Source organism: Balaenoptera physalus (genome assembly GCF_965194825.1).
Source record: "Balaenoptera physalus genome assembly, chromosome: 3".
Classification (NCBI taxonomy): Eukaryota; Metazoa; Chordata; class Mammalia; order Artiodactyla; family Balaenopteridae; genus Balaenoptera; species Balaenoptera physalus.
The window spans coordinates 104,801,200-104,828,118 of NC_138890.1; the positions used below are offsets into that span (position 1 = coordinate 104,801,200).

A 26,919-nucleotide genomic window follows, 5' to 3' on the forward strand; every position below is an offset into this window, starting at 1 on the left:
GGGAGCTGAGGCAGTGACTGGATTCCAAGAGAGAAAGAACCCTCCAGGTTCTGGTAATTTCTGAAGAACTCCCCATCACACAGTGCCTGGGTCCAAACAGATACTCCGTAAATCTTTGCTGAATGAATAGAAGGCAAAGTATGGCCCAAATCAGTCAATGAAAGGTTGATTAAAAATTACAAACAGATGTATATTTGAGCATCTCAATTTTAAGCATATTTTAATCATCTGTGAATATACTTTATCACTAATCCTTTGTCAGACAGGGAGCAATTATTTCTTGTTTGCCGTGGAAAACATCCCCATCAGCCTACTACTTGACACACAGTAGATGAGTAAGTTAATAAGGAGAGAAAAAGCTACATAAATTATACAAGAAAATATGTGATAAGTGCCATAAGAGTGTTTAAATAAATAGAAAGCTATTCACAGGAGAGACTGCCTATACTGAAAACGAAGCAAGCCTTCTAGAAAGTCATGGAATTTAACCCCAAAGTATATATAAGATTTTAACAGACAAGTAGGAAAGGAAAACTGAAGGAGATTTATTAAAACAAATGGTATAAGCAAATGGGTGGAGAAAGGAAAGAGTAAGTTGTTAGAAGGGGAATAAAAAAGTATCCCAACTAGACTGGAACAAATGGAATGTCTAACAGTTACAGACCAAGCTGAAAAGGTGTCCAAGGATATTGAAAGTCAGGCAAAGGGAAATCAGATTTTATTTAGGCATTAGTAGGAAACGAGTCACTAGAAGAGTAGCAACAGGGGAAGGTAGACCAACCCAGCCCCAATGTAAAGAGAGACTGAAGGTGACCAGCAAGCTATTGAGGTTGATTTTATTTCAATATTTCAGATCATGGATTTAAGTGGTAGTAGTGGGAATGGAAAGAAAAGGTCGAATGTGAGATGTGCTGCAAAGGAAGATCAAAAAGAAGGGGAGATTGTATTTGACGTGAAGAATGGAGGAGGGGAATGGAGTCAAGGTAAGTTCAGATACCTGGGAGAATTCTCAGAATTGAAGGAGATCATGGCTCATTTCCCAGGCAGGAAAGTGTTTTAGTTTAAATGGATAGATCAGCTAATTGCTACTATTTTCAATGGAATGCCATTTGAAGCTAATAAAGTAGCTCTATTACATGGGAAACCATGTCTTTTTAGCACCACTTTTTTTTCTTACCTTACTAAATCTGCACAGTAAAAGCCTTTGTGAAAGGAAAGCATAAACCATATCATTAACAGATAAATTGACAATGATACAGGGATAGTAAGAGGAAGAATAGAGAAATTTAAAATTCATCACTTTCTAGTTTTATAGATGAGTAATGCTGTATACGTACACAACATGCTAATATACTAATACATATAAAGGGTCCATGAAAGTAAATATTTTGAGTTTAATAGTGTTCTAAATGAATGAGGAAAAATGTGGAGTGAAATCTCCTAGGATACAGTGTTTTTTGCCACTTAGTAAGGCGATATGACTAAATGAGGAAACTGGAAGAAAGGGAAATGGATACAGAACTATGTAAGGAAGCTGAATCCGAGAAATCAGAAAAGAACTAGAAATGACACGTTCATAATTATAAAAATGTTCAAATTAAAATTTTCTTCCTCTGGAAACAAAATAAATAGTAACAAAACTTTGTGCAGCCTCCAATATGAATGTAAGAGAGTTAGTTGCCAAGTTTTCCGTTCTATGAAGCTTTAAGGTACCATACATTTTTGGCCTTAAACATTATTATTAAGAAAGTAATAGAGAAAGTTTGTGATAAATACAATCAGAAGACTCCAAGGCAGAAAGTAAAGGCCTCCTGACCCCTTTCCCCATCTCCTTCCCTAGAGAAAACAACTGTTAGTGGTTTCCTGTAATCTGTTACAGATTTGTTCTATACATACTAACATTTGTAATATAAATTGAATTCAATAAAATATGTTGCTATCTCTTTCCAAGAAATCATTCATTTATCAAATAGTAATTCTGCACTATGCTGAGAATCTAAAGTCAAAAAGTGTCTGGATTTTATTTTCAGGGAATTTACTATCAGGAAAGAGAGAGAAGTCAATTATTATAATACAGAACTTAGTAGTATGAGAATCATTACTTTGTCTAATGCATATTGAATATTTCAAAAATTTCAGAAAATTTTTAGAAATTAAAATTAACATATTTGAGTAAAAGGTGATTTCTAGGATGCAAATCTAGATTTTCAGAAAGTTTCTAATGCAAATATTACAAGAGTTAGCCAGGCATTTTCAGATAAGTCAGGCAAAGTTTCTCTATATACAGAGTGACTATCACTTAAGGTGTTCATTCTCCAGTGGTTTTAATTACTGAAAATATCTTTGACCTAAAAATTGTCATTTTATTTTTGCCCCATCAAAAATCCATTGAACAACTGTGAACACTGATTTCTCTATTTCCAAATATTTTAGGGCTCAGAGGAAAACAAAACTTCACTTACTATTCATAACTATGCCTGTACAAGGGCAAACAAGAGTCAATGAAAAGTGCCTCAGAGATCATCTGATCTCTGAGAACAAGACTGGTGTTTTAACTCAGGCTTTGTGTTCAGTCAAGCATTTCCCCTTCTTTTAGAAGATGGACAGATGTATGCTCATATTTAGGTGGTTCTTTGATCCACCCTAGGAACTGCGTATGAAACTACCGCTTCTCAGAAGCTCTGAATGAGATCATTATTCATTACTTAGAAAGCCCGTGTGTCATGCTGCATTTAGCTTTTATACATTGCCATTCATTTTGTTCCCCTACTAACATCTACTTCCTACCCCATCCAGCTTTCAGTAACTCACATTAAAAGACTATTTTGTTTGTGACCTACCATAGACAAATTTTTGTGAATGAGATGCTAAGACGATGGCAGTATTACTAGGGTGACCCTGATCCAGTCATGTCCCTTTGTTTCTGTAACATCTTAATGGAACTCAGAAATAAAAGCAACTTTCAGTGTTTTAGAGACACATGAAATGCATACTTATAATTCACATAACTAGCTTTAAATTATTGAAACATATTTAAATATATGGCCTTAATTTTCTGATGCTTTTAGTCTCTCTTCCTCCTTGACTCCAAATACCTGAAGGGCTATGATAGAGTGTTTTGAAATCCACCCAATTTAGTGACATAGGCATTATAGCACAACTTAATAAACACATATTATATTACTTTAGTTCATGACATGACTGATTTGCCACTCTTTTGCCATTACAAAATGGAAAAAAAAACTTAAATGGAATTCTTTTTATTAAAATCATACTCAAAAGTTACAGCTTTAACAAAAGAAAATTTGTAATTATTTTTCATTATTAGGCTCTAATTATCTGTCACAGACAGACATTTATTATATGACAAAGCAAACATCAGAGGTATGAACATTTGGAATAAAAAAAAGCATTCTGAGATCTCCCAGGAGTATCTTATTTCATGTCAAGGGAAATCAGCAGTAAGTCATTCTTGGGACTTGCCAGGACTGTATGGTCCTCCTCGTCTTGTTTCACTTCTGTCCAACAGAACCAGGAGGTACAATCTGAGGACATGTGGCCTGATTACGATGCTGGGCTAGTAAAACCTTATCAGAGGAAATACTGACAGCTCTGGATACCACATCTATTCTCTTCATCATTTCCTTGATGAAAGATCATTTTGCAGAGATTCTGAGAGTAGAAGGTCATAGTTGCTTCCTTTCACCTCATATCTACATGAGGGGGAAAGTTACACTTGGAGGAACCTTAGGAAATAGTCAATAGTCTTTTCCTTAGTCTGTGATTCGCCGCTATGGACTACCCATTTTGAAGACTTTTATGAATTGAAGAGATAGCAAGTCACATACAAATGCAATAGATTACGAGGCTAACATCAGTTATCAACTTGGGGGAGGTATTAGTGTCCCTACTCCACTACCAACATGATTTTTTAATAGAATCCCCTGAAAATGACTGTTATGATTTGTCAACATTTTCTTCTAAGGAACTACAAACAGTATTGTGCTGAGGTTGGCTTGTACAAGCTCATGAGAAGTGATTGTTAAATTTTCAAGAATTTTGTGAACCAGTTGTTAAACAGACCCATTATTAAAAATGAAATTATACAGACTTACAGTTAATTATATTAAAAGCAAAGGTAAGAAATACTCAAAACTCACCATTTTCTAATTATTTTACTTCATTTTATTATTACCCGTGCATCTATTATATTCGTGTGGTGGAAATGTCATATAATGGTGTGCTATTATGCATCCCTTTCCACCTCTATTTTCAAGGATGTCACACTGATAGCTTGAACCCAGCCATAGTGGGAGCATTTACAACATGGAAACTAACTAATGCTACAATCAGTTGTGCCCTGCTCCCATGAGCCACTTGTTAAACATTTACCAGCACAATACTGGCAGGGTGGGTTCCAGGATTACAAAGAAGAATAAGACCTTGCCTTCATAGAAATTATGACCTAATTGGGAGACAGGTAAATACTTAAGTATAAGATTGTCTTGTAAGTGACAAAATAGGGGTTAAAGGTGTCACAGGAAAAGAAAGAGATGTAATTAATTTTGCTTGAGGTGTTCTTAGAAGGTCTCACAGAGTAAACAACTTTTGACTAGACCTTCAACATTGAGTAAAAATTCACTAGCAGAGAAGAAGGGAAATGCTCTTCCAAAAAAGAACAAAGGGTAAAGCATGAAATGCTTGGCATGTTTTGGAAAGGGCTAATAATTGAATATGTCGAGGGCAGTGTTGCTAAGACTTTCCCACTCAGAACCATTAATGGCAAAGAATGAATGGGTTATTCGGGTGATCTGAAGTTGCAGCTTGAAAAGGCTCACTACTAAGAGGTATTTCTTTAATTTCATCTATTTTGCCTTTAAAATTCATCAAAATTTTCCATCATCCTTATGTATTGATATTTTCACTTGGGATAGGGTTTGTCTTCTTCATCTTCTTTTTTTCCATCTTGACCTCTCCACTAGGAGGGAAAAGGTCTTTCAACACATCAAGTATTTAAAGGCATGAGGGAAAATCAATATTATGAAGGGAAATATTAGTATTTCTTGTATATGCTATGCTCTGAGGGTGTAAGTACCCATTAATAATCTCCCAGGATGGAGAGAAAAATGGGCAAAGATGCAGTAGCAAGATGGAGCAGGGCCAATGAGATAGAAAAGGAAGTAGAGAGATCAAGGAGGGAAAGCTTCTTGGAATGATTCTAAGCACTGAAAGCTACACTGTAGAGATATGTTTTCGAACTGTCCCCTAGACTCCAAATATGTATATGATCAGGTATCAGCAGACTTTCTTTCTTATACTGAACCAGCGTTGGATGTACCAGGAAGCTAATGAAGGTTAAGCTTAAACTTCAGGACTACTCACTTGCATAAACCCTTTTCAAGGGCCTGGGAATGGCCCTAGCAGTATGTTCACCTGGTTATGAGTTTTTGTAAAATTTATAAAACTAAGATATTTTAATTGCAATCAGTTGACACTGCTGTCTTTTCAATCCCAACTCTCCTTCTGTCACACTACCTCTTGCATTAGGTGATACTGGAATGACTGATAATTTGGGATGTGGCTAAGGGGAAGTTTAGATGGGAGTAAATTTTGCTGGAATGTGTGGGATATGTTCATGTGGCATAGAGTCACTTCCATTCATGAAGTTACTGTTAGACATAATCCACGGTACCACCTCGCTGGGCATCAGTGGTGACGACATGCAGGGTCAGAGGTTACATAGAAATATGAAAATGTGCAAATGAGTGCAGCCTTAGAAGAGCATGGTGGAGGAACAAGGTTTAGAATGTATATACTCAGAAGCTGGCCTGTAGAAAATGCTTCCAATTATTATTAGACCCCTTTTCTCTTCTGTCAGAAGTATATCTAATGAATAAAATGATACTCTATATACTTTTTTTTTTGTTTTACTAAGACTATTGTTTTAAAATGGTTTTAGGTTCACAGCAAAATTGAGGGGAAGGTACTGAGAGTCCCCATTTATCTCCTACCCTTACACACGCATAGCTTCCCCCATTATCAGCATTCCCCACAGTTGTGGTACATGGGTTATAACTGATGAACCTACATTGACACGTCATAATCACCCAGAGTCGATAGTTTACATTACAGCTCACTCTTGGTGTTGTACATTCTATGGGTTTGGACAAATGTATAATGATGTTTCCATCATTATAATATAATACAGAATAACCCCTGGCAATCACTGATCTTTTCAGTCTCTCCACAGTTTGCCTGGAATCTGGATCAGCCCCTGTAAGGCCCTGTGCCTGTATTCCCACTCAAATGTCACAGAGCATAATATTATGTCTAGTATAAAAATAATATTTTAATTTATGTACCAACTAAACTATTTTATTTTTACCCTAGATACTTAAATAAAATTAAACTTCAGGAAGGTAAGCCATGTCTATTCTGAGGCTCTGTCTACGACTCTGGGGCATTCTACAAGTACTCTAGTTTGAAAAGTATAGATCCAGGGCTTAGCAAACACAAGTGGGTATGAACAGCTGAAAAAAACACAGGCGTTAATGGTGCTGCTTACTGTTTATAGGAGTTTGAATTTTTTTTTCCAGAGAGTTGCCAAAGGGTTTTAAGCAGATCTTGTTTTAGAATAACTCTGGTGATAGTACAAGGAAAGAATTAAAATGGGGAGTAAATAATAAAATAACTGACTTTGAAGCTATTGCAGTAGACTTTGTTCAAGACTATGAGGACCCGAATTAGACCTATGAAATAGAACAGGACAGGAGGGAACAGGTTTCAAGTGTTATCAAAAGGATCAACAGCCCTGTGACTAACAGGATGTGGAAAGTAGGTGAGAGGAAGCTGCCAAAGATGACTCAATTTTCTTGCTTGAGCACCTAGAGGAATAATACGGCTGATAATAAGTTGGAGAATGCAGCATAAGCAGATGTTCACAACATAAGTAATAATGGCAAACAAATTAGAATTGCTGCCTTAAAAAGTTTTGTACACTTTTAAAATAGATTTGTTAAAATACTGTTAAATTTCTCTTTTATGAGTATCTTGGGCTGTCTTCTCCCCTTAGGAGAAGTCAATTTTGGGGTTATCAGTTATATCCTAGGTGATATTTTAGCAACAAATAGAATCTTAAAGCAAATCAAGTTAACCAAATTTATTTATTGAGTATTTATTGAGGATTTACTCTAAAACCAGCACAGATAAGCTATAAAGTTTAAAATGAATTCTGAAAAAGCATACACAGTATGCTCTTTTAGTGAAGGATTAAATGTAGTATGTTACATTTAAAAGCAATTAAAAAATACAAATCAGTATTTCAGGTTTATAAAGGAGAATCAAATTATAAACCACTGAGGGTAGAAGAACTTTAAAGGTCATTTAATTAGCTTTCAATCAAAGCTTGACTCTCCCAGTCTCCCTTTTTGTTATGTCAGTCCTTCACACATTTGAAGAAAGCTGTATTGTGTCCCCTAAGACTTTTCCCTTATAACAAGGCCCCGCTTCTATTCATAAACCCCTACATAATGTCATTTGACATCCTCCTAACCATCATGGCCATTCTCCTCCTGACAGGCTATTGTTTTTTGCATGTCTCTTTACCTTCAGAATTCAAAACAAATTATTAAATCAATACCTGTTAGATACATTTATTTAAGCAAGCATAAGACAACTCAACCATATCCAGTCCATATTTTAGTATCTTATCCTTAAAAAAAATCATAGGAAAATATGTCACAGACTACAGTATTTATAGGATTCTCCTGATATATTGATATACCCCTTATAAAGGAAATCAGTCCAAGAGTATATGTTATCTTTTAGTTTATCACCACTTTCTTTTTTCTAAGTGCTCCTAAGGAATCAATTTAAGAAGATATTTTGGGAACTTTTTTCAGGACCAGGAAGATTGAGAATCCAATTTATGAAATTGGGGACAATATTTGCTTATTCTCCATTTGTTCCCTAACTGTCCTGCATTCCTCAATGTCAGTTCAGCAAATTCTCTCACATTTGAGTATTATCATTAATGCAGGAAGAGAAATGTGAAGTTATTTAGAACACTTAGGTGCTCTCATAAACAGTTCACCTCTTTGAGATTTCAAGTCTTTTACCAGCAGCCTTTTTTTTCCTTCTCTCTAGAGACTCTTTCTACTTGACAGAGAAAGGTAAAGCAAAATCTACCTTAATCATGTTTTCTTTTTCTAATATTAAATGCCTTCCTATAGTAGACATTTCCCTCACTGTTTAGTGTATCTTTAATATGAACAATAACTTTAAATGGCCCCTCCTTCCCTTCAGTTGTCATTTTATCATTTTTTTTAGCAAGTCTCACATCATTTGAGGTTTAAGCATCCCTTTTTCTTATATTAGCCATTCTTTTTCTATTAATGATATATTCCTACTTTCTTTCACTATGCCTGTCCTTGTTTCATTTGAGCCCACCAGAAAGAATACATATACCCTAATGATTCTGATGACTATCTCTCCCTTTTTTCTCTTTAAAATTATTTCAACCATTTCATTTGAATTTAATTTTTAAACTTTCTCCTCTAGTACTGTGTTTCCTTTTAGAGTCTCTGGTCATGAAATACTAATGTTATCTAATTTTTATCTGAGTGTTTTAAAATTGAGCTTCCTAAATTTTAGTGTGAACACATATCTAATTATGTTCAAGCTTTCCCTCTGTTTATCAAGGGCTCCATTTGGCAAAGGTTGATAGCTGCTGGATCTTATTGTTTGTTTCTCGAACTGAACAGAATTGTGTCAAGTATGCCTCACTGCTTCCTCTACCTTCTGAGAAATTGTCAGATATTCAAATAAAATATCATCAGTTACTCTGTTTTAAGCAGAATAGGATTTCCAGTGTGCATGTGCGAGAGCAGCTAGGGACCTACGGATAAGTCAGACCCGCTGGGTTTAATCCCGGCTGTGCTACCCATACTTTTTCTGACTTTCCACCTCTTGGCACCTTAATTTCTCATGAAGAAACAAGTTACCTAAAAATTCCCATGGCATTCATTTAGCTAATAACAGCCAGGATCTCTTTCGCTGGAAAGCTAGGCAGCTCACAGAAATTTCCTTGTGAGGAAGCCAGAGTTCTTTTCCTCCTGCCAGCAGTCTACTTGTCCAATTGATACTAATGACCTTTAGCCATTGTTTCCAAGCCTGCAGTTCACCAAATCCATAGGAGCAATAGGAGTAAAGGGGACTGTGTTGGGCATGGTACTCTGAGAGGTATGGTTCCTAGGAAAGATGTATTTCACAGGTACAGAGACAGGAAAAACCCTGGCAGCAATGTCTGTTGGGGGTTAACATTTTTCATGTATTTTATCGGTTTAAAGTGTCAGACAACTAGGCTATGTAGGCAGATGAAAATGCCACTTCTATCCTATAGGCCTGCAGCAGAGGTATGCTATACATTTTTGTTAATTGGGCTATTATTATGTACATAGACGTTAAATCAACCTTGATATTTAAAAAGAAGATTCTAACTAAGAACAAAGCGAGCAGAGCTAACCATCACAGCTTCATGTATTGGACAACAGAAGGCTCCATGGGAATCTCATTCTAGGATGAGTAAATAATTTTTGAAAAATCAACATGGGATACATGAGAAGAAACAGTGAAACCCCGAAAAAAAAAAAATACTGATTTGGAAAATTATTAAGGGGCCAGAAAAAAATTTTTTCTAACTGCTTAGAACTTAAATAGAATATAAGAAGGCAAAGTCTAAGGAAAAGAAGCAAAATAAGGCCCAGACAAATGTTGTCTGAAGGAATTGTCAAAGAAGCAAAAGAAACGGGAAAAAAATGTGTAACAACTGAAATCTGCATTGGAAGCAGGGATAAGCAGAATAACAATGCAGAAACTCAGCTGACTAACAGCAGACAAACTTGAGAAGCTGTGGCAGAATGCATGGGAAAAAGTCAAAGAGTTGAAAACGATTAAGTGTGATTACTATGATCATAGAAGACAAGGTATAGTGATAAGTACTCATAATACTTTGTTATCTCTGATTCTAGAAAATGTATATGATTGAAAAACTTAATGAAGCAGAACACGCTATGTCTGTGGAGTTAAGAGCCCAAGTACCAGACACATTTAAAGGAAAAAATAGCTATAAGTATATACATTCAGCCCAAATTTTTACATTATGGAAATAAAATGTTAAAGATCTACAAGCATCCAAGAAGGTAAAGAATAAATTTACCTGAATGGAAAAGCAGTATCAGGCTAATCTCTGTAACACGAAATGCCAGACAATAATAATATATTATTTCCTGAGTTCTGATGTGAAAAATAATATCCAGCAAAAATAACAAATTATTTAAGAGCGTAAGAAATAAAAAATACAGTATGCAACTGAATTAGCAAAAAGTAGAAAATGTTTGAGAGAAAAAAACACAAAGGGAAAAGAAATTAGGGAGAATATAATGCATATACGGGAGATACAAAGATCCAATAAATTAATTGGTGTTCAGGAAATAAAGAACCTCCCTAAATGGAAGGGAATAGAACGGCATTAAAGATGTAATTGAAGAAAAATTTTCTGAAATTAAGGAAGAAATAAATCTTCATGCTGAAAGAACACAAAACTTTTCTAAGCATACAAATAATAAGCCAAGAAAAATGCAGGAAAAGATGGATAGGTTTTACTACAATTTAAAAACGTAGATCACAAATTGTGACAAATATTTCATCAAATACTACAAAGGATAATGTCTTTAATAGGAACAAGGCTCTCACAAATCTATAAAAAAATAGAGAAACAACATGAACAATTTATAAGAGAAGTACAAATGGCCGAATAAATATATGAGTGTATTCAAACTCCCTGGTCTCATTAAAGAAATAGCAATAGAAACAATAATAAATCACTCCATGTGATGGTTAATTTTATTTGGCAACCTGACTGGACCATGGGATGCTTAGATATTTGGTCAAACATTATTCTGCCTGTGTTTGTGAGGGTGTTTTTGGATGAGATTAACATTTAAATTGGTAGATAAACTGAATAAAGTAGATTGCTCTCCCTAATGGGAATTTTTCCTACCTCATGGTCTTTGAACTGGGACATTGGCTTTTTTCCTGCCTTCAGACTCCAACTGAAACATTGCCTCTTCTGAGGCCTCAAGCCTGCCAGCCTCTGGACTGGAATTACACGATTGGTTCTCGCAGGTCTCCAGCTTGCTGACTTTCCCTGCAGATTTTGGTAATTGCTAGCCTCGGTAATCTCATGAACCAACTCCTTACTATAAATTTGTGTCTGTCTGTCTGTCTGTCTGTCTGTCTGTCTGTCTGTCTGTCTATCTATCTATCTATCTATCTATCTACCTACCTATCTACCTATCTACCTATCTATCTATCTTTCTATCTTTCTATCTATCTATCTACCTACCTACCTACCTACCTACCTTCTTACCTACCTACCTACATCCTATTGGTTCCATTTCTCTGGACAACCCTAACACACTGCATTTACCTATCAAAACCATAAAGCTCACAATCAAGACTAGCACTGCTGTTGGGAGACTGGTACTCTCCAGAAACATCATTAAGACTAAATTTTTAAACTTTCTGGATGACAGTTTGGCAATATTTCTAAAAATTTCATATTTTTAATCCAGTAATTTCATTTCAAGAAATCTGTGATGTAGAAATGTGACACAGCACACATACTGCAGACCTTTTAAATATTAAAAATGAGGAAAGGGAAGAACTTAAATGTCCAATGCTGGGGAATGGTAAACACACTATGATAAAGTCCATCTTGAGACAGATATTGTGATGCCATTAAAAAAATGTGGAGGTATATCCAATGGCATGGGAAATTCTAATGATACAACATTAAGTGAAATAAGGAGGAGATAAAACTGTGTGACCCCAATTTTACATAATAAAAGCAAAAATCTATAAATCTAGATATAAACAGAAACATATAAACAGTTAGAAGTACTAATATTTGAATGATGGGAACATATCTGACTTTTATTTTTTTAATTATATTTTCTAAGTTTTCCATAATTTCTAAAACAATGATTAATTTTATAATTAAAAAAATATTATTTTAAGAAAAAAAAAAGAAAGCAGATTCCTTGCTCCTGAAAAGCCACAAAGTAGAAAATATAACCCCCAAATCAACTGTCAGAAAATCTTTTTGAGCCAGGTATGGTTTTCTTAAGTCACTAAATATCCTGTTGGACAAACTGTTTATATTTGTGGGCATTTCCTTTTTCATTAGAGACTTCAACAAAACTTCCCCTATAAATAACTGATTTATTTCCTGAACTAATACACGATTGACCATTTGTGGTTGTATGAGCTTTCTTAGATTTCCAAATGAGAGTTTTTGATATATTGCAAAATACCTTGTAATGCAGAGCATCTGAAAATGAAAGCTGATCAATTTTTTCATTTCATCTGTAAAATTTTTAAAGAAAATAAGCAAGATGAAATGCAATTCACAAGCATCTCTCATTACAACTCCACCTCCTGCAGTTTTACAATTACCTCTTTCCTAATGCTTTATTCAGCTTGATATTTGAAATGCCTAAGTTCTTAGCACTCTGCATTAAAACGTAATCATTATTCTTCCTGATTCTGCCTCTAGTTAATAAATTAGGATGAACACAGACTGAGATTCTTGTGGCAACACGTTTTCACCATTTTGACCCTGAGTAAATCACTTTAATGTTCTCAATGTGTTAACTGTACCATTATTGTACTTGGAAAATTTAATTAGCACACAAAACATTTAAACTAATTCTCTGAAATAATCTGATATCACACAAAAGCTTATCTCATACATTAAAATGTAAATTTTCCTTACAAATGGATAGGAGAAAGATGTGTTAATAGAGAAATAAAAATTCAAGGGAGACAAAAGCTAATAGCCCTAATATAGTGCACCTCACCTCCAAAAAAAGTGACAAAGAAAACAAGGAAATACTACTCTTCAAATTATTGGAAAACATGAAAAACAATCAGAAAAATTAATGGAGGAAGATGAACAAGCAAGTCACAAAATAGATAAAAATGGTAAATAAGTGTATGCAATCATATATAAATGAGACGTGTACTTAGTATGATGTCTGATACATAATAAATGATGCTATTAAAACATATATATAAAAACATATACCTGTATATACATATAAAACATATCTATCTATATATGTATATATGTAAACATATATGTCTATGTGTGTGTATGTGTATATCTATCTATCTATATATCTACCTACCTACCTTGCGTTGGCAAACACTGAAAAAAAACTTACAATGCCCAGAGTTGTCAAGAATGTGGAGCAATAGGCTCTGTCATACTTTGTGATTTGAGTGTAAACAGGTGTGTTCATTTTAGAAAATGCTTTGGTAATATCTTTTAAAGTAAAAAATTATATATGTCTTCTTTGAATGAGCCATTCCACTGCTCAAAATTCATCCTATGGCAAACAATAACACAAGTATACAAAGATACCTATATAGGGAAATTCATTACAATGTTATAAAGAAAAACTGGAAATAGTCCAAAAGTCTACCAATAGAAGTTTGGTGAAATAAATATAATAGAACATTACAGTACAAAATATGATTGATATATACGGATATAGAAAATTGTCCCATAAATAAAAAGTAGATTACAAAACAGAACATATCCTGTTTTCATTATGAGTGTGTATTTTTTTTTTAAATTTTATTTATTTATTTGTTTTTGGCTGTGTTGGGTCTTAGTTTCTGTGCGAGGGCTTTCTCTAGTTGTGGCAAGCGGGGGCCACTCTTCATCGCGGTGCGTGGGCCTCTCACTGTCGCAGCCTCTCTTGTTGCAGAGCACAGGCTCCAGTCGCGCAGGCTCAGTAGTTGTGGCTCACGGGCCTAGTTGCTCCGTGGCATGTGGGATCTTCCCAGACCAGGGCTCGAACCTGTGTCCCCTGCATTGGCAGGCAGATTCTCAACCACTGCGCCACCAGGGAAGCCCCTATGAGTGTGTATTTATGTAGGTATGAGCATGTGTATATACATAGAGAAAAGGTAGAAAAATACATACCAAATACCTTTAATATGAAGTTATAGGTGAAGTTACATATTATTATAATATTGTTATAAGTATTGAGACTTGGAAAAAGCTATTACTGATACTAATGAAGTAATCACAAATAAAAATATTTATATGACACTACTGTCCGAAAATAATATTAGAATAAATCTAGTTGTTTCTGGATATGGAAGGATACAGTTCCTCATCTTTCGACATAAATGAAGCTAATGTTCTATTATTTTTTACAACTTGTGGTCTTACCAAAAAGGACTCCCTGGAACTAAATGGATACTTAATCTTTCACTTCAGATTGGATTTACATTTAGATAAACTATAAAAATACCAGCTATGGACTGAATGTTTGTGTTCCTCCTCTCCCCAAATTCATATGTTGAAACTCTAACCCCCAATGTGATGTATTTGGAGACGGCACCTTTGGGAAATAATTACTGTTAGATTAGGTCATAGGGTGGGGCCTTGTGATGGGATTAATGCTCTTAGATAAGAGGAAACACAGGATCTCTCTCTGCATGCACCAAGGAAGGCCATGTGAGGACAAGACCAGCTAGAGGGCCCTCACCAAGAACCTAACCTTGCTGTCACTCTGATCTGGATTTCCAGCCTCCAGAACTGTGAGAAATAAATGTTTGTTGTTTAAGTCACCCAGTAGTCAATGGTATTCTGTTATATCAACCTAAACCAAATGAGATAGTATCATAGAAGATTGCAAGCTTTAGAGGAATTTTGTTCTCATTTATGACAAACACAAAAGAAAGCAAAATAAACCAAACTTCTGACTTTGGCTGATAAAAGCTTCTGAGTTTCAGAAATATTAAAGAGTGTATTATTTGTAATCCTAATGTCAAAGATGCAAAAGAAAATGATAGAAATAATTTAAATAATAGTTTCAGAATAACTGGAGGTAGTAAAATGATAAGCTGCCCTTCAGGAATTCATAGGGTCAATAATGTTTAGCCAGGCTTGTCTGATAGACTACATGTAATTATTACTTCATGTGTGACACACATTCACAGACCCATCACAAGGCTGTCATGAACTGGCCCCCCCGCCCCATGCCAGGTTCTGCACATGCATTTTCTCTACATGCATTATCTCACTCAATCCACATCACAATCCTATGACACACAGGTTTTATTATACCTATTCCACAGATGGGGAACAGCAAACTCTCAGAGAGTAACCGGCTCAGGGTCACAGAGCTAGAACACAGCAGAGCCAGTAGCTGACTTCTTGTCTATCTACCTACAAAGCCTCTGCTCTTTCAACTGTGTTCCGATCAAGAAAAATTTTACAGCCACCTCCCTACACATAGTGAGTACAGTGAACTGGCTAAAGTACACTTTTTTTAGGTCCCTACGTTTCAGTACCTGGGTGTGCCAAATATTAAGCACATTTACTTAAGAGTTGGATGTCTGTGTACTAGAAATAAGAGTCAGAGTTGCATCTGGCCATGGGTGCTTATTTATAAGTGTTAACCAGCTAGAGTGACTAAATAAATATTCTTTTTACTGATAATGCTATTTGGTGATGCTATCTCCTTTACATAGAAGGATATTACAGGTGGATTTTAAATGAGTGTTAAAAAATGTGTGATTTTTACTCAAATATAGGACATGGTAGAACTGGTTTTTTGGATATCCTATATAGTATTCAATGAATGCTTATGGAAAGAAGGAGTAAGGGAGGTAATCTATCTATGAATTTGTCCAGTAATTACGACAGGTAAAATGACTCAGGTCATTTAACTTAGAATATTAAATTGATCACAGATAATTCTCATCTTTGTCTTCTACTGGCAATTTCTCTTACTTGAATAAGAAAACTTATTTTGCTTGTGTGTCTTAAGTAATACACCACATCATGGGGACACAGGTACAGAATACAAAAACCCTTGTAATTATTATTCAAATTAAACTGAATAATGGCAAAGGTATGCTAGACACATTTTAAGGCTATTATATGCCTTCTCTTCATTATCCATAGCTACAAGCAATTAATAAAGAACTCTGTCATGCTGTCTGACATTAGCCAAACTAGGTCACTATGGTGACATCATTTGTGGAGAACAGAATTTTATGTTTGTGGGTATATCATAAAGAAGTGATGAGGATTTGCAGTCCTCCATGCAGATGAATTTGAAAACCTACACACAATGGATAAAATCCTAGTTTAATACAGGCTATCAAAATTGTTCCCATTTGATTTAGAAAGCTTAAACAGACCAATTTCTACAGAGAACTAGAAAAAGTTATTGAGGGACAACTCCACAAAAAGAAACAGGCCCAGATGGTTTCACAGGGGAATTCTACCAAACCTTTTGAGACCAGACTGTCTCATGCACTGTTAAAAGGAAGAAAAACTTCCTAAGTCCTTTTATAAAGCAAGTAAAACACTGTTACCTAAACCAAATAAAGGCAGTCCAAAGGGGAAAAAATACTATAAACCAACATCATTCATGAATAGTGATACAATAATACTAAGTGAAATATAAATAAAGAGAATCCAACTCCATATTAAGAAATAATACAATGACCAAGAGGGATTTCTTCTAGGAATGGTAGGTATGCTCTATCTAATAATATCATACATCACATTAATATATTGAGGTACATTAATAAAATCATATGCTTGTCTCCAAAGATGGAGAAAAACTGGTGAAATCTGAAGGTTTGCCATTTAGTTAATAGTGTTTTATCATAGTTAATTTCCTGGTTTTGATCACTGTACTATGGTTATATAAGTATGTATATATATGTCCTTGAGTGAAGGATATATGTGAACTCTGACAATTTTTCCAACTTTTCTGTGTTTAAAATTCTTTCCAAAATAAAATGTAAGAGAAGAAGATGGATATAGATGGATAGATAGAACAAGTTTAGAGGAGAGCTACTACGATAGTGAAAAGATGCAAAAGCATGCTATATGTGGAAATATTTGAACAAATAAGAAATGTTTAGCCTGGAAACAAAATAACAGTGACAAACTGAAGGATTATTAAATTGAAATGTTTAGGGTTTTTTTTGGTGTGAATCCAGCAATTAGATTTTGAGCCAGAATCTAAAAGATTTCTACTCTATGTGGAAAGTCCTGGGAGGAAATACATGTTTTCTCATAGAGGAGTTCAAATATAAAGTGAATGAACATTTGTCAGGGATTGCTGTAAAGATTACCCAAGGATTGTATGGCGACTGGATCCAATGCTTTATAAAGTTCTCTTTTCACCTAGGTTCCATCTTGCATGTGAAGAAGAGGATCCAGGGACTTAAGAGAAGTCATGAGGGGTATAAGTCAAAGCACCAGTTGGAATTTTTCTCGGAGAGATACAACAGTAGTCAAAAAAGCTGAGGCTGGTGCTAGGAGAGCTAAAGCTAACATAAGCTAAGAGAATGAGGTAAGGGTAGTAGAATGAGTTGTATAATCAGTAGCTATAAAAGGTCATATAAAGTGAGTATGTTTAGAGTAAGAAGTTCAAGAAGCTAACAAGTCTTTGAACAGGGGTTTGAATCATGATATGCCTTTGAGGACATGCCTGGAAGTTTTCCAACCCTTTGATTCTATGATTCTAAGACTTTGTGGAGAAGCATACTCTCAATATTTTTTTATTTGGAGTTCTGGATAAATGGAAAATGCGAGTCGAAAGCTGCTATTTCTATTCATGTATTTGTGTGTGTGTGTGTGTACACACCCATGTGCAATAACATACCACCCACCTGAGAAAATCCTTGAAGAGATCCTGACAACATCTCTCTTCCATAGATTTACTGCAATTTTCTCTAATCCTCAGACGATAGGTAAATAGGCTCCCTGTATTTATAAACATTTTTCATGATTCTCTTTTTAAGTAATTCAATGAAAATAAAGACTCTCATATGATATCATACTTCCCATACAGAGCTGTATCTCCTACTTAGTTCTAATTTAGAATACACAAATTTGTCCTCTACGTTAACAACATTTCTCCTAATATAGCTAGCAAAATTAGATTGTTTTCAGAGGATTGAGTTATTTATAAAACAAGTAATTCAGTTCAGGAGCAGGATAATCAGAATAGGTTATAATTAAGATTTGTTAAGAATATCTAAAATTAAACATGATGCCAAAATATTAAGAAACTAAAGTACTGAAAAACTAAAAAGAAAACTGTAATGAATTTTTAAATTAAGTTATGCATTTTTTCATCATGAGCAAACAAATTCTTAGCTTAAATAGAAGAGAATTCACTTAGGCCTTAGCACATAATAGTTATTCAGTAAGCAATTTGCTGATTTTTTTCTTTAAGGTTGAATTCATATGACCTAGCAAGAAAGAGAAAAAAGCAAGTGCTTTGGAAGTACAAAATAACCTATCGTCTTTGCTATATCATTTTTACTGTTACTGACATTTATTAATGTGTCAGGGTCTTACAGCTCAGAGGTAGGAATATGGAGATAAGTAAGTCTTCACTCTCCTCCCCTCTGTATGACATGACTCTGCCACTCATTCTCAATCACTCTATCCTTCCATAGTCACATAAGTGTGGCCCCAGATTAATAGCATATTATCTATTTAGAGACAATGTCTCAGGGCCATATTCCCTTGGCTTCTACCCTGGCTCTTGACCCTTCTGTATTCTCTTTCCTCTGCATTTGGCATGATAAAGCTAGGGATTTTTCTTCAGATTGTTCCTTTTCCTAGAGCAGCTGAGAAGCCAACCCAAGAAAAATCGGTGGCTACTTCCAAAGACACTAAATATACACCACGCGATAGAGACTACCTCTAGGTACTCTCAATAGAGTTACTTCTGGTAACCAATGGAAATCAATCAAGGACAGACTTCATTTACTTTAGCTTTACTTTAGTTAAACACTGTTCAATTATAAGATAAAAAAGAAAGCTAGAAGAATTTCTAGCACAATTTTCAAAAAGTGATGAAAATGTCTTTAAAATTTTTTAAAGGTATAGGAAGCCTTCTTTTGTTAACTTTGAGTATAGTATAGTTTTTCATAATTTCATAGAATTAACCGGCTCAGTGACAAAGAAGGGGTAACAAGTCTATATTGGGTGTTCTACTTCATAGGCAAAAGTAAATTTAAAATTTTATAGGCTCTTTAAAACCTTTCTCTAAATCATGTTGTGTGATTCAAAAATCCATTACTCTTGGTAAATTAGAATTTTATCTATTATATATGTATAAGAAGACTTTCTTCTTATAAGATATGACATGCCTCACGCAGTATTTAAAATGTTGAGACATTAGTATCATTTGGTGACTTCCAGGTATTTTAGATACATTTTGCTAACCATATACTGTGTAAAATTTTATTATGTATATATTATAGAGAAAGCATGAAAGTTTTCTCTAAACCTACATTTGTGTAAACTTGCCTTGGTTGTTAAGGCTTTTCTTTTTTCCAGTTCAGATATTTCCATCAAGGGGTAAATTAAGCCCCACATTCTTCATAAATTTATTATTTTTACCATATATTCTGTAATTAATCACTGACCTCCAGGATGGATTTCAATTTACATAGCTAACTTACTCAAGTATTCATTATATAGTATGATTGGTACAATCATAGCATTTATGATGGGTTCTGAGTCTACCAAGGTTATATATAAGAGGTAGTGTTTTAATCTGAAAATAGACACTTTAAAGAGTTGATATTTAAGTTGATGTTTAGAGGAAAAATAAGTATTTTTTTGGCAGACATAAAGAAAGAAAATTATTTGAGACATAGAAGATATAGTTAAAGGTACATGCATAGGAGACCATGGGAAATATCAAGTGATTCAGTTACAAAGGATAACTGGAAAGGATGGGTGGGAAGGATGCTAAAAGAAGCTGGTTCAATAGTTTAGAGTCAAACTGTGGACAACCTAACAGTCCATGACCTTGGCGGTAATGAAAAGCAGCTCCTGGGTTTTAAGCATCAGAGTGATACGGTTATTTCCATTTTTCAAAATTTAGTGAATGGACTGTAAAAGAAAGAAATTAGAGATAAGAACACAAGTTAAGAGGCAACACAACAGAGAAGACAAAGATGACACTAATGAACTGAAGAGATGGTGATGAAATAAGAGATGAAAATGAGAAAGTAGTAGGAAGGCATTTATGAATTAGACTAGGAAACAATTTGTGATTAATAGGATGTGAAATGTAAGGGGAAAATAGTAGAAAAACTCTCACGTTCACAGCACGGGTACCTAGGTAGATGGTGGACTTTTCCTAGGGAATGTAGGTCAAAGCACACATTTAAGAGATTAATTTTAAACCTGTTAAATATAAGATAGCTGCATGTCATTCTGGTAAAGATGTTTATTGGACTTGTGAATAAATAATAGAAGTCCCTAAACAAACTCAACTTACAGAGATCTTCTCTGAAAAACACATTATAATAAAACTGTCAAAAATCAAAGACAAAGAAAGAATCTTAAAAGCAGTAAGAGAGAAAAAACTTGTAACTTACAAGGAAACCTTCATAATGCCATCAGTGGATTTCTCAGTAGAGACCTTAGAGGTATCCCAGAAGAGAGTGGGATGATATATTCAAAGTGCTGAAAGAAAAACCTACCAACCAATACCCTACTTGGCAAAGCTGTCTTTCAGAAATTAAGGAGAAATAAAGACTGAAGGAATTCATTACCACTAGCCCCGCCTTACAAGAAAAGCTGAAAGGAGTTCCTCAAGCTGAAACGAAAGGATACTAGTCACATGAAAACATGAAAATACACAATACATGTAAAGGTAAGCATGTAGTCAAATTCAGAATATTCTGATACAGTAGTTAGGTAGTGTGTTCACCAGTTAACTCTACTAAAAAAGTTGAAGGACAGAAGTATTAAAAATAACTATAGCTACATTAATTTGTTAATAAATACACAATATAAAAAGAGGTAAATTGTGACCCAAAAAAGAAAAGAGGAGGAGTAAAAGAGCAGTTTTTGTACGCAAATGAAGCTAAGTTGACCAATAAAATAGACTGTTATATCAATAAGATATTTTATATAAGCCTCATGGTAACCACAAAGCAAAAAACTTACAGTAGACACACAAAAGATAAAGAGAAGGGAATCAAAGCATATCACTATGGAAAATCACCGATTCAAAAAGGAAAATAGCAAGAGAGGAAAAAGGAAGAAAGGAACAATAAAATAGGCAAAAAAACAATAAGATGTATTAGTAAGTCCTTATCAATAATTACTCTAAATGTAAATATATTAAATTCTTCAATATAAAGGCAAAGAATGGCTGGATAGATTTTTTAAAAAAAGGTCCAATATATGCTGCCTATAAGAGATTCACTTCAACTTTATGGACACACATGGGCTCAAAGTGAAGGGATGAGAAAAGATATTCCATCAAGTGGAACTAAAAGTGAGCAGGGGTAGCTATACTTACATTGTACAAATAGACTTTAACTCAAATGGTGTAGCAAGAGATGAAGAAGGCCATTATATAATGATAAAGGGTCAATTCATCAAGAGGATATAATAATCATAAATATATATGTACCCAACATCAGAAAACCCAAATATACTAAGCAAATACTAACCAATCTGCAGGGAGAAGTAGATGAGAATACAATAATAGTAGGGGACTTCAACATCCCACTTTTAACAATGGATATATCACTCAGTCAAACAGTCAATAAGGAAATGTTGGACTTGAGCTATTCTTTAGACCAAATGGACCTAAAAGTCATATAGAACATGCCATCCAACAGCAACAGAATATACATTCCTCTCAAGTGCACACAGAACATTCTCTAGGATAGATCATATATTAGGCCACAAAAAAGCTTTAACAAATCTTAAAAGACTGAAATCATATCAAGTATCTTTTCCAACCATAATAGTATGAAACTAGAAATCAATTACAGGAAGAAAATAGGAAAATTCACAAATATGTGGAAATTAAACAATACACTCCTAAACAACCAATGGGTCAAAGAAGGAATCAAAAGGGAAATAAAAAAAATCTTGAAACAAAAATGGAACACAATATACCAAAACTTATGGGATGCAGCAAAAGCAGTTCTAAGATGAAGTTTGTAGTGATAAAAGCCTACATGACGAAAAACGAAAGATCTCAAACAACCTAACTCTAAACCTCAAGGAACTAGGAAAAGAAAAAACTAAGCCCAAAGTTAGCAGAAGGAAGGAAATAATAAAGATTACATACTGTTGGTGGGAACGTAAACTGTTACAACCACTACAGAAAACAGTATGGAGTTTCCTCAAAAAGTTAAAAATAGAACTACCATATGATCCAGCAATCCCACCTCTTGGTATATACATATTAAGGAAATGAAATCAGGATCTTGAAGAGATATTTGCACCCCCATGTTCACAGCAGCATTATTCACAATAGCCAAGATATAGAAACAACCTAAGTGTCTGTCTATGAATGAATGCATAAAGATGTGAGATATATATTGCAATATATACAATACACTACAATATTATTCAGTCACAAGAAAGAAGGAAAGCCTGCCATGTGCAACAACATGGATAGACCTTGTGGGCATTATGCTAAGTGAAGTACTTTAGACAGAGAAAGATAGATATTGTATAATCTCACTTATATGAGGAATCTTAAAAAAGCTGCACTCATAGAAACAGAGATTAGAATGGTGGTAGCCATGACCTCAGGATGGGGAAAGTGGGGAGATATTGGTCAAAAGGCACAAATTTCTAGCATAAGACAAATAAGTTCTGGGGATCCAACGTATAGCGTGGTGACTATAATTAACAATAATATATTACATACTTGCAAGTTGCTAAGAGAAGAAATCTTAAATGTCCTTAACCACACACACACACACACACACACACACACAAAAGGTAATTATGTGAGGTGATGGAGGTGTTAACTAACCTTATTGTGGTAATTAGTTCACAATAGATGTGGATATCAAAGCATCACATTGTACACCTTAAACTTACAAAATTATATATGTGAGTTATATCTCAATAAAGCTGGGGAAATTTTTTTAAATAAACAAAATAAATACATTACCTGGCACATAGTAAGCAAAGCAAATAAAATAAATAAGATAAACAGAATAAATAAAAAAAGAGAAAAGTCAGATAAAATCCAAAAGTAAAAGTAAATCAAGAAGATGAGTCTAGAAATTGATGAAACTGAAATGAAATTGAAAATAAATGCACAATAGAGAATATCAAGAAGTCAAAAGCTGAATTTGGGAAAAAACAGTAATATTCATAAACACCCCAGCAAGACTGATGAGGAGAGGAAAAAATAGTGAAAGAAGACACTAATTGTCAATATCAAGAACGAAAAAAGATTCATTACTACAGATCTTACAAACACTAAAAAATTTGAATAGTTAGATGGAATGGAAACATTCCTAGAAAAAAAGACAATTTATCAAACTGACACAGAAAGAACTGCATATGGAAAATATGAATAGTTCTATATGTTTATAAGAAAATGAATCTGTAATTAAAAGTCTTCCTACAAAGAAAGCCTGAGGCCTAGCTGGCTTCATGTGTGACATCTTCCAAAATAATAAAGAAGAAATAACACTGAACTTGCAAATTTTTTCAGCTAATAGGAAAAGAGCAATCACTTCCTGGTTTTACGAAATTATCATAATCTTGGTTCCAAAAGTTGACAAAAACATTGTAAATATAACAACTTGAGCATATTAATACATTAGAGATCTACTTAGAGAAAATTCTTCACTAAAAAGAAAGTTTTATTACTGCAAACAACCACTGCACAACAGATGTCCAGTTATTTTACAACCACAAATCCTACCATCTCCAGAGAAAAGGCATGTTTTTAAATGATGATATAAGTATACAATATTTTACAAAAATAACATAGTAATTTATTCTTATACTGAGATTAAAGTAATATCAAAAATACAGAATTTCTTAAAAACTGGAATAAATTCACATGAATATTCTATGTGAATGAAGAAGAAAAGTAACCTATACTACTTACAAAGGTTAGTCACTTTTGGTTGAATAAGCCTATAATTTTAAGATTGGGTAAAGGTTAATATATTTTACATTGCATTTATTATAGTTGAGCTGGTAATAAAGAACTTTCTGCAAAAGCCTCAGAAGGCAAATATTTTAAGAGTCAGTTGATTTGGACATTCTTGTATAACAGTTTATTTCTCTCTTAAAAATCCTCTTAGAAGCATCAAGAGAGAGTTTCTTCTAATTAACATCACTTTCATCACTTTCATCGGGTGATACACAGCCATTTATCCAGACTGGGTGTGTATACATGTGATGCTAAAACTGCTGCCAAATAACTCTGATCTTGCCAGGGAGCTCATGAAAGAGATGGCTACTGGCCACCAGGACTTGTCTCATGGTTACTTTGTACTTGACAAAGAAAGATGCAGAACTTTCTGAAATTAATCCTGGCAGCCCAAGACTTAAATTAATGCCAGGAGTAGTAATATGTCATAATATAACTGTGAAAAGACACAACCATTCCCTTCCAGAAGATCAGGCTTTTAGAATTTTATATCAACAAAATATAATACTATATTTCAATACTATTGTTGTAATGCTATAAATTAATCAGTATGAGGGAATCCTACTGAATTGCAATAAAAAGACTAAATTACTATATATGGTATCTCAATGGGTGTGTGTGTATTACATAGCTCATCTCCTTTGGTTTAATGTGGTATGGGATATTAGTCTGTGATTGCCCACATGTGAAGTATATCTGCATACATCAATTACAAGTGTTGATTAAGTATATAATGGATGATCATAATTGATCAGAGGCAATAATAATATGAAAATGACTTCTGCTTATATAGTACTTTTACTTTAAAAGATTCTTTACATCTGTTAACTAATTTTTATCTTCACAATAACCTGTGAGATAATTAGGTAATATTGTCTTCATAAGATTGTGACTAGGCTATTCTTTCTTATTTAGAAATGTTACTTTTTCCTCTAAATCCTCATTACACCAAGGGAGTTGATTAAGCTTTATTACCACAAAGTTATTATTTTTTTTTAATGTGGAGTCAATAAAAGGGGCTGAGTGGTCCTCAAAGTTGTAAGATACCAGATTCAGAATTAAGGCGTGCATATATATGTGTGTATAAAGATCTGTTAGATTTCAAGACTACAGTGTACTTTAATAAGAATCTATCAGAAGGACCCAGCTGACCTTGCCTCCTTCCCATGTACTTTTGCAGACACTCTCCATTCACTCTGATAGTCTTCTGGTATTTAGGGATTTTATGAATGATGGTGCCCGCCGTGCTCCCCATCCCCCCTCCCCAAATATCAGACTCCTTAGATAACATGCCACACTCCAAATTAGTCACTGATTCTATTCTTCACCAAAATTTTCATAGTTCCCTGATATCACTAGGTATTTTTGTTTGTCCCAATCTAACAAACTAAATTATGGTAAAGTATAAATTGCTGTGAACTGTTTGATACACCAATTCACCTGAGAAAACTGCATCTATCAAAGGAACTGGAGAGGCAATAGCTTCTTATTTATAGAGATAATTAGAGGAAGTAGAGATTTAGAAGGTGTGGCAGGAAGGCAAAGGTCTTCATGGTGCTCCTTCAGTCAGACCCCTTAGTCAACTGCTCCCACCTTCTACCAGTAAAGCTGCGTGGATACAGAAAGGCGGAGGAGGCAGTGTGCTCTGCCTGGTTGTACTTACAGGTCACCGTGGATGAGTCCATAGATCTGCGGCATGCTCTGATGATAGATTCCTCTCAAAATAACTATGAGGAGAATCACCACAAAAGCTGGAAGTCCCCAACTCAGAAGAAAAAACAGCAGATACCGCCTTTCTGTGTGTTCATCATTCATCACCAGCACGTACCAGAAATTCACAGACTAAGGAGAGAAGCAGAGCATAAGATGAACAGGCTCTGGTCTAGTGGCACAGGAAACACACTCACCTGACTTAGGCATAAAGAGTGACAACAGATCAACAAAGGGCCAGGCTCTACTCAATAACTATAGTTTTGATTTGATTTTTTAAGTCAGTTCACACATTCATTTTTTTCATATACCCGAGAAATTCAGGGTATCTCAAAAGTCCGAAAACATTAGGAAATACTTACTTTATTTACTGTACTTTATATTTTGCTTAATTTGTTTTAATTTACTCAGTCATAATTGTCTGTGACTGTTCTGTCAATGTCTTTGAAGAAACACACACTGATACTCAAACTTACTTTCCGTGTGAACAGCTTCATGATGATAATGAAGTAAATAGTCCTATGTTCCAGACTTTTAAACAATTTTTACTTATTGAGGGCTTATCATGTGGTAGAGTCAGACACTCGTTCCAGGGAATGGGGATATAGTTGTGACAACAGCCCCAGTCTCAGTCCCAAGTGGGAGACAGACAAGTAAACAGAAAATGTTTGCACAGAGAAAAATGTACTGTGATGGGGTAGGTTTTGCGGCCATTCTCCTTTCTCAATTTACACTCTCTCTTTTTCATTCATTTGATAAGCACGTGATAAATGCTTATTGAATGCTTACTAAATTTCAAAGGCCCGTCCAGGCACTGGGGCTATAACCGTAACAGAGGTGGTAGAGGTATTTACCTTCTTGAATCTTACTTTCCAAACAAACGGGAAGAAATCATTAAGGAAAACATTTATATTTATATCATACTTTATATCTGTTATGTCTTATCTTCTTAAGATAAAAATATAATAAGGGACAAGTGTATATAAAGAGTGAGGGGGATGAAGGGATACATTAGATAAATAGAAGAAGAAATCCAAGGCCTGGAAATGTTACTATTGGCCCTAAATCACACCTAGCGCGTATATAAACCAAATCTAGAACTTATATATTCTGCCTTCTAATGTTCTTTTCCCATGAGATCACT

At 34.5% G+C, this 26,919-nt stretch overlaps 2 protein-coding genes across 2 annotated transcripts in view; one reads left to right on the forward strand and one right to left on the reverse strand.

Annotated features, from left to right (window-relative positions):
• Positions 1-17,769, forward strand: part of LOC309659001 (uncharacterized protein) — a 64,698-nt gene extending 46,929 nt beyond the window's left edge. The window contains exons 7-8 of the mRNA XM_082458326.1: positions 854-983; positions 17,292-17,769. Coding sequence (XP_082314452.1) covers positions 854-983; positions 17,292-17,410 — 249 coding nt within the window. The 3' untranslated portion in view covers positions 17,411-17,769. The remainder of the gene's footprint in view (positions 1-853; positions 984-17,291) is intronic.
• ADGRV1 (adhesion G protein-coupled receptor V1) overlaps positions 1-26,919 on the reverse strand; it is a 560,219-nt gene that overhangs the window by 144,167 nt on the left and 389,133 nt on the right. Inside the window, exon 86 of the mRNA XM_082458333.1 lies at positions 25,729-25,907. Within this exon, the coding sequence (XP_082314459.1) occupies positions 25,729-25,907 (179 nt within the window). The remainder of the gene's footprint in view (positions 1-25,728; positions 25,908-26,919) is intronic.